This window comes from Pongo pygmaeus, chromosome 15 (assembly GCF_028885625.2).
Source record: "Pongo pygmaeus isolate AG05252 chromosome 15, NHGRI_mPonPyg2-v2.0_pri, whole genome shotgun sequence".
NCBI classification, from domain to species: Eukaryota; Metazoa; Chordata; class Mammalia; order Primates; family Hominidae; genus Pongo; species Pongo pygmaeus.
In genome coordinates, this window is record NC_072388.2 from 97,808,930 (window position 1) to 97,818,434 (window position 9,505).

Here is a 9,505-nt window from a genome sequence, read left to right on the forward strand (position 1 = left end):
CTCAGGGTTTGTTTCTGTCACCTGGAAGGCAATCGTCAGAGCCTGCCATGTGGGCATGTGGATGCCTCTGTGTATTTTTAGAACATTTTTAAAAGGGAGGCAGCCAAAATATTTTTACTGCACAGCAGGCACTGTTTCATGTTGGAGTGTTGGAAAGAAAAGGAAGAGAAAGAAAAGACAGGGAGGAGAAGATTTAAGACCAGCGCACAGATTGAAATGGTTAATGCCTTCTTGGGCTGGAGAACAAGCGCTTTGAGTGCTGAAGACTTCTCCCGTCTCCATGTCTCTAACTGTCCCCGTGCAGATTCCAGGATCCACACATCAGAGGCAACTGCCACTGAGCTGGGTGTGAAATCTGAAGACCAGGTAGGGCTCAAATGCAAGACGATACTGGGAAGAGCATTTCAACCAAGGCAGGGGGAGAGCAAAGCCATGCGGCATGTGGGTTGGGATGTCATGTGGAAAGTCACAAGGGATGAGGTTTGGAAAGCAAACTGGGTCTCAGCTGGGGACAGAGTCTACAGCAGGCTCTGGGGTGTGCACACTGCCCATGGACAAAACAGTTATGATGAAATTTCATATTTTGAATAGCTCTGTGTATCTCAGAGTGCATTTTCATACCTCAAAGTCATCAGGTCCCCAAATAACCTCCTGGGTTTGCCCTGTTAACTCTATTGCACAGAGGAAGAGACTGAGGTTCAAGAGGGTCATACAGCTAATAAGTATCAGAGATGGGAATTGAATCCAGATCTTCTTAGACTATCTTCAGGGTGCCTTTTTTGCACACAGGGTGGCTTAAAGATTTTTAAGCAGTGTAGAGACAGGATGTGAGACCTTGAGTGGAATCAGGGTGAGACCTTGAGGCTGGGCGAGAAGGTCAATATGAAGAATGGTCTAGAGCAGGCATCTGCAAACAGTATCTGTAAAGGGCTTTGCAGTTGGTTGTTGTTGCATATTCTTCTTTATTTTTGTCATGTGGTTGGTTTTTAACAACTCTTTAGAAATGTAGAAATATTCTTAGCTCAAGGGCTATGAAAACAGACTAAGGGCTGGATTTGACCACAGGCTGTCATGTGCTGACCCTTGCTCTAGAGCCTGGATGTAGGGAGCCATTCAGAAGGCTGTCGAATTACCCCACGTGAGGAGCAGAGACAGCCCAGGCTGAGATGGAGAAGAAAGATCGAGAGCCAATTCTGCAAGGAGCCTGCATGAGTTAGGGGCTGGTGGGGAGGTGCAGCAGGTGAGGGGCCCCTGGAGGAGCTGGTCCCTCCACAGTGCCTGCAATAGGCTGGGGGCCCAGCCCAACACTAGCTCCTCACTGAGCACCCCCTCCATGCCTTTCTTAACCAGGGTGTGGAGGCAAGCACTGAAGGCCCATGACCAGCCGTGGGAGCCACGGGAATCAATTGCTTCCAGTAGGATTGGATGCATCGGAAAGAGCCAGGGGCAAGGCTGGAGGCCACGAGAGGAGATGCCAGGCCACATAAGCAGGGAACAAAGCCGATGATCACACTCCCATCAGTGGGCCACCTTGGTGAAGGGAAATGCCCAAGTTCTCAGCACCTGCAGAGCCTAAGACATAACAAGCAGCATGCCCTGACACTCACCAAGGCCAGGTGCTGTGGTAAGTATTTCCCATACATTGCCTTGCTTATTAAAATTTTACTATATTCCCACATGGGACTAACTATGGCTTAGAAAGGCAACCACTGTGGTAGAGAGTGACAGAGACTTGCCGACTCTGCTGTCCCACAGCCTTTTCCCAGGGGTGGAGGCTCGGACAACAGGCTTACTCCACCCAGCCTCCTTTTCTGCCCCTGTAAAATAAAGACCATCATTGCGAAGTGAGGGAAAGGGGAAGAGTCAGCCAAACACTCCAACCAGCGCCTGGCACCAGGTACATGCTTGATGTTTGCAGGGATATCATTGGGGTTCTTGCCCCGTATCACACAGCTAGCAAGGAGTAGAGCCACGACCTGAATCCTGATAAATCATTAATTGATCATAGGAAAAAAATGGATAATTCTAGGTTTCTAGACTTCCTCTACGGAAAATGAAGCTATGAGTCCTTTTGATCTTCAAGAGAGGATAAAATGAGATAAGCATTTAATAGAGCAATTTACCATAGCAAGGAGTGCTTCTGCCTGGTTCGAAGATGACTGCAGCCTGTACCTGGGGGCAGGAGTGAGGTCACTGTCAGAGAGGAGCTCGCCCCTATGGATGCTAGAGGCGATGTGCACTTGGCAGAGAGGGAGGCGGGGAGGGTGGTGAATATCCACAAGAGGCTTCCCTGTGTCCAGCACCATTGCACGTTTCAATCCCCCTCCAGGTAAGTGCTGTACCTGTTTCTGTACAGAAGAGAAATCAGAATGCCAGAGAAATGAAGAAACTTCTCCAGGGTCATGTAATCACCAAATAATGTCTGCTTCGACCATCTCTGCATTTTGTGCTACACCAAGATTTAAGCAGCTGTTCAAAGGAACCGTAGAACAGATGTCACAGATGTAACTATTCTTGAAAGGAAGTCAGATTTCATAGATGGAAAGACTGGCCTTTTCCATTTGCCTCCTCCAGACCCATAACTTTGGATAGGGGGGTTTTATTGTCCGTGAGGCTTATGCATGTGTCAGAAGAATGTCCAAGCAGAGGAATCTAAGTGGCAGACCCCCCAGGATAGGAAAGAAGAAGGACGCTCGTGCTGACACTTCCAGAACACTCTTCACGTTTTGTGACACACGTGCTTGTCGAGTGATCTTAAGACAGCTGGATGTCAGAACCATGCAGTAATAGCAGAGAACCTGAGGAGGGAAAAGCTTCCCAGGATGTTCTGAGGGCTTGTGCCGGGTGCAGGCTTTCCTTCCTGCAGCATCCCTGAGTCCAGAGAAGAAATCACCCCCTGTCCCGTGGGCCAAGCACTCACGGCAACAGCACTTTGAGTTTGCTATGCTTAGATTCCCTTGTGGAACTTGTTAAAAATGTAAAATTTCAGACTCCGCCTCCCAGGAATTCCCCAACTTTGCGTTTTTCTAAGGCTTACCACCCAAGTGATTTGGAGCACGTTTGAAGAGACATTGTCTCGGGACTCCACTGCATCCTAGAACTCATTAAACAATTGCAAGTGCCTAAAGAGCTCCTAAGAAAGAGTGGGGGGTGATGTGGAATGTAGAACAAAGGGATGTATCGAGGGTAGGAAGTCACAGAAACATCTTATGAGAAGGTCTCATTTCAGCTGACTCCTGAGCCAGGAACTGGGAACAGTCAGGGGAGAGTCTTCCAGGCAGTGGAGAGTCTGGTCCAGTGCAGGTCTGGAAGCAAAGGGGATCACAGCATATTAGAGAACCTGAAGGAACATAAAGTCAGCTGGGTGCAGTGGTAATCCCAGCACTTTGGGAGGCCGAGGTGGGTGGATCACCTGAGGTCAGGGGTTCAAGACCTGTGGGCCAAAATGGCAAAACCACGTCTCTACTAAAAATACAAAAATTAGCCAGGTGTGGTGTTGGGCACCTGTAATCCCAGGTACTCAGGAGCCTGACGCAGGGAGAATTGCTTGAACCTAAGAGGTGGAGGTTGCAGTGAGCTGAGATCGAGCCACTGCACTCCAGCCTGGGTGACAGAGCAAGACTCCATCTCCAAAGAAAAGAAAAAAAAAAACATAAAGTCTAGTGTGGAAAGGGCAGGAGGGGAAACTGGAGACATACCGGGGATGGAGGGAGGGGTCTGATCAGGGAGGCACCTTGGAAGCTGGTTAAGACATTGGATTCTATGCCGAAGTCCGTGGGAAGCCGCAGGAGTTTTGAGCAGGGGAATTACATGACCAGGCTTGTGTATTTAGTTATTCTCCGTACTTTGTGGGATGTGGCTGGGGAAACGCGGCGTTCCACTGAAAGGCTGCCTGCCACAGTCACCCAGGTGACAGAAGAGAGTGGTTTTACATAGGATGGGGCAGTAGAAACGGACAGAATTAACAGACATGAAGGGTATCTAGGAAGTAAAGTCCACGGGACGTGGGAGAGTTTCATATGCAGGAGAGGAAGATGTCAACATGGTCTCTCAGATATTTCACCTGGGCCGCAGTTATGTCACTGGGGACATTTACCCAGATGAGGAGTACAGGGGTGGACCAGGTGTGAGCACCACCAAGTCCAGACTGGGACCTCTCACTGCTGCCTCCTCCAAATCCTACAAAAGGCCCAGCACATGGGAGAGGCTGAACATGACTGTGAGAATGGTAAAGAAGGATCCAGAGATATGTGTGGGTAACGTTGCATTTGCGACGCCTGTGACATACCCTGGTGGAAATGTCAGGTGGAAGAGCTGTCTGGACAGGGGTACCTGGGTTACCTGTCTATGTCAGAAGAGAGGCCTGGGGGGAGCTACAGGTCCCTTGGAGTCATCAGGATACATAGACAGTAACCTAAACCATGGAAGCCCCTGAGATAATGAGGGAGTGTTTTGACTAAACTGTAGAGAGGAAGGGAGGGGAAGGGAAAAGAAGGGGAGGAAGGAGAAGAGAGCATAGACTCAGAGTTGAAAAAGCCAGAGATGGAGAACAAGCCTGGGAGGGAACAGAGAGTAAACAAACCAAATTCAAGGTGAGACTGGATCTTGGGACCCAAGAGAAGCCCAGTTATCAGAACTGGACTCCATATCAAGATAAACCACAAAAGCTTTAGTCAAGTTTGCATCTGGATGAAGCTACTATTTATTATAGAGCATCATCTACATTTTCCCTTAACTTTGCACATTGGAAAGGGCTAAGGGTAATTTATAGAAGACCTACATGGTGCCAGGCACTTTAATAAATGTTATCTATAAGTGAAACTTTGCAAGCCACTGTGCTAAGCATTTCACAACATTATCTGATTTAATCCTCACAGTCATCCTGTATGGTGGCTATTATTATCCTCACTTTTCAGAGAAGGATGCAAAATGCTAGAGCATTTAAGAGATTTGCCCAAGCTCACACAGCCGAGTGTTCCGGCCATAATTTCAACCTGGTTCTGCAGGTCCTTCACAACATGTCTGTCTTTGCAAATGTCTGTGAACAATAGAAAAGGAAAAATTTCCAATGATTAGAAAAAGAGAAACACAACAGTGCAAAGCCAAAGTGTTCATTCCTTTGTGGATGAAGAAATGGAGCCTTCGAAAGCCCATCCCTTCCTCCCACAGGTTGATATGAGCTCAGCCCCGCCAGGACCCCAAGGCTTCCTTCCTGGGCCTCTTCTGAGATCTGCATAATGCCTGCTCGGCTACCTGAAAGCTTTCTCTGCCTGATTTATGGGTGTGTTTCTTGTGCTTAGATCATAAATCTCCACCCCCAGGACATTTCAGTTCTGGTATTTATTGACCAAAGACATCTTGTGTTAAAAAATGTTTGAGATTTTGCCAGCTAATCACTATAGAATATTTAAGAAAACACCGTATCCTCTGGTAAATGAAATTCCACAAGTAGTTGATTTTGCTGCTGAGGCAAAATACCTTCCCTGTCTACTATTTCTCAGCCTTGTTTTATTTTGTTTTGTTTTAATAGAACAGGCAGATTTTTCCTATGTGTCTCTTTACCTCCTCCCGAGCTCATCAAGGGAGAACGGAGAAGAGGAATTGTCAAAAGACATTTCCCTCAGGGCCTAGAAGTTTTTGATTCTTTTGAACCAGAACTTTTGGCCAAGTGCATCTCAGAAGCATTCAGGTGGCAAAACACCTGGAGAAGAACTGTGAAAGATAGATGCCTTCGATGTAAAAATAAACCCAAAGATGTAAATGTGAGCCCAATCTGCTGCTGACGGCAGATTCTAGTATAGACAAGCTTAAGACTTTAAAGAACATTATTGGAGAAAAATTTCAGAAAACTCATCAATAAGCTTTCCTTAGCATGAGCACACGTGTGTCCTTGTGCATGGCTGTGAAGACTTGGAAAATACTGTCAATGGTCCATGTTAATGATGCTTTATCCACTTTAAAGAAAAATAGTGTTTCTACCTGGAACATAGTTGATAACCATTGCTTTAGATAAAGGTTTCAAAAATTCTCAAGGCTACAGGACTCAGGAAGGTCAGAGAGGTAGGGTTGGTATAAGAAAATACAGAAACCATTAAGAGTCACCCTAGGACTTTGGGGACTTGGAGAGCAGGTATCTCTTTTCAGAGACAGCCACCTTCTAGGTCCAGGGGTCTCCAACCCTGTTGACATGTGAACTCAAGCTTTGTCAGATCTTCTGGTCTCTCAGTAGAAGCAGAAAATTCTCATTTTAATGTGGTGAATCCAAATGTTAAATGTTTATTACTAATTACAAAAAAAAAAAAAAAAACCAGTGTGAAGGCCAAACAAAACACATCTGCAAGCCAGACCTTACAAAGCCTACTGGCTCTGGCTGTGGCCAAGGTCAGACTATGATTGGCTGCGGAATCATGGTTCATTACTAGCAGTTGCTGCTTTGCAGAGTGAGAGGTTGGCCCTTGACTTTCTATAATTATTCAGATTGAGTGCTTGTGGTTTGTTCAGAAACCTGAAGCTTTATGAAAGCAAAAGAGGAACACTGGAGCTCAGTCTCTGCTACCTGCCTCCTTTCTGCTGGTACCCTAAAGCCTGCACTGCTCCGCAGGGGCCGCCCTGACTTTTGCTTTGCTTTGGTGTTAGGTTTAATGTTTGCTCCACTTATGATGATAATGATAACAACAGTAGCAGGTTCATTGAACACCCGTCACCTGTGAGTTGTTGTGTTTGGTTCTTCTCCCCATCATCTCATCCAGTCTTCACTTTAAGGTTAATGCTAAGGTTACCTTCCTTCCACAGATGGTGATATGATTTGGCTGCGTCCCCACTCAAATCTCATCTTGAATTGTAGCTCCCATAATCTCCACGTGTTGTGGGAGAGACCCAGAGGGAGGTAATAGAATCATGTAGGTGGGACAGATCTTTCTTGTGCTGGTCTCATGATATGAATTAGTCTCACAATACCTGATGGTTTTATAAAGGAGAGTTCCCCTGTGCACGCTGTCTTGCCTGCTGCCATGTAAGACATGACTTTGCTTCTCCTTGCCTTCTGCCATGATTGAGGCCTCCCCAGCCTTGCTGAACTGTGAGGCAATTAAACCTCTTTTCTTTATAAATTATCCAGTCTTGGGTATGTCTTTATTAGCAGCATGAGAATGGGCTAATACAGATGGGAAGCTCAGACAGGTTGAGATGCCTGCCCAAATCCACGAACCTGGTGAGTGGCAGATCCAGGATTCAAACCCAGCTTTGTCTTTCTTCAGGGCCCATCCTCAGGTCCTGCCATACTGCCTGTCTCTGCACACAGCTGTGCTACTTTTAACCAGCTTCCCACTGCACCTGCCTGGGCTCCACAAGTCCCCTGCAGCCCAAATGGCCTCTGTGCACTCGGGTCTCCAGCCTCAAGGCTCCTCACTGTTCTTAGCTTTTAGTTTTCTGCCCCAGAACGGGTGACTTGCATCAGCCCTGCCCTTGATGGGCATGAGGCATCCCCCATTTCTGTGTGATATATCCTCACTTGGGAGGCAGAGGATGCGTCCCTTGAATTGTCTTGTAGTTCACAGAATGAGGCCCTTTGATCAGTTGTATGAGGTTCTCCACCAACTATCTCTGTGACTTTGCATTGCTATTCATCTAGTGGTAGAAGCTGAACCTTAGGACCCAGATTTAGACAATTCTCTGTCCTTCATTTCCCACCCAACCTAATCACTTTCCAAACCCTGTGGATTTCTCCCTGCACATCTCTGATACCTAGCAGCTTCTCTCTAAGACCACTCAACAGCCCTGGCTCCTGTTACCTTTTGCCTGGCATCTGCAAGTTGTCTATCTTGTCTCTGTTCATCTAATCCTGACCACTTCCAACACATTCACCATACAGCAGCCATCATGACCATGAAAGTCTGATCAGGACTCTGCTCTATATACAATATGTCCATGGTTCCCTACTGGTCTGAAGGTAAAAATCTCAGCCTCCACTCTCTGCAAAAGCTGATTCCTACCTACCTCTCTCTTGACTTTCTCAGATTTCAGTTCAAAGGCCACTTCCTTCACTACCACACTAACTCTAGATGTCTTTGTTACCTACTATTGAAGTTCTTGGACTTATTGTTTGTGGCATCAATCGCCCCTTTAATTAAATAAGTGATTGCATAACTGGGATAAAGTCTGCCTCCCTTACAAAAATGTAAGTTTTGCAAGGAAATGAATGGAGTTGTTTACTGTTAGATTCTTAGTGCATGCAAAGTGTCTGCAGAGAAAAGAGAATGAGGAAAAAGGAATTCCTTCTTCAAGATACGAATGAGAAGTATAAAGTCCTTTTATGAAAAGTGAATTGTTTCACTTGTTCACTTGATGCTTGACAGATGTTGACAAGCAGCAAACATGGCATCTGGAACCTAGTAGATGCTTAAGGATGAGAGCTATTCTTGTTTTGACCCCAGATCCATCGCTTCATTAAATCACAGGCATAGGCTCAACTGACTGCATTTCTCTTCTTTGCAAGTGTGATGGTATCATTATATACATAAGCCCCATGTCCAGAATCATCTTTCCAACCAAATGCTAGTGACATTTTGAGATTTGGAATCTTAATCTTTGGAAGGTAATGTCAGTTCCTTCATTTGGGACATTTTTTAAGTTTGGATTTCATTTGATAACCCTCATGAAATCCATTCCCCTGAAGATGGGGACATCATCCATTGGGCACAATATACCATCTCCTCCCAGAGCATGCACATCAAGGGGTGTTGGGAGGAACCAGCAGGCAGAGTGTGTTGTATCACCTGCCACACGGCTTGATGCATGCCTCTCATCACCCTACTTTTTTCAAATTAGTAAATGAGTGATGAGAAGGTACACAGGACTTTTCAGGGAGGCAAAGAAAACCAATTAGGATGTGCTCAACTCTGGCTAGTTCCACACACTGAAGACTCTAAATGAGGTCAAAGAAAAGATAACCAGAAAAATAAGCTTCCATAGTGATACTTTTTCATGCCATGATAGTCATCCCTCCTTTCACACTATAGAATTGTCTGAGCTGCTGTGACCCCGGAAAGAAGAGGGGGATCAGGATCAATTTTCACCAAGGCTGACTGGAGACACCTTGTTTGTTCCTTTATAGTTAAGGATAGTGCACTGCCTCATATGCAGAGTGGGCTGTGGTCATGAACATCCACGGAGTGGGAAGAGGCTCAAGTTCCCATTATATGGCTTTAGTATGCATAAGAAGCTATTGTTTAAAAGAAAATTCTTCTTTTTCAAAGTACTATTTGTTGGAGGCTCAATAGGTATTGAGTGCTATGCTAAAAGCTTTACATGCATCATTTATTTAATTATTTTTTTCAGAATAATATTTTTATTTCTTTCTTTTTCTCCTCCAACTTCTTTTTTAGGTTCAGGGGGTGGTACATGTGCAAGTTTGTTACATAGCTAAATTGTGTGTCACTGGGGTTTGGTGTATACATGATTTTGTCACCAGCCCAAGAAGAAACATGTCCTTTCTCAAGAATACAGC

General features: G+C 45.7%; 1 protein-coding gene across 1 annotated transcript; it reads left to right on the top strand.

Moving 5' to 3' along the window:
• The first annotated feature begins 303 nt into the window (after window positions 1–303).
• Window positions 304–2,508, top strand: LOC129012776 (testis-specific protein LINC02914). The gene is made up of 3 exons (XM_054448794.2): window positions 304–366; window positions 1,351–1,624; window positions 2,330–2,508. The coding sequence occupies exons 2-3, from the start codon at window positions 1,426–1,428 to the stop codon at window positions 2,506–2,508; spliced, it is 378 nt and encodes a 125-aa protein (XP_054304769.2). The 5' UTR covers window positions 304–366; window positions 1,351–1,425.
• Window positions 2,509–9,505: the final 6,997 nt, after the last annotated feature.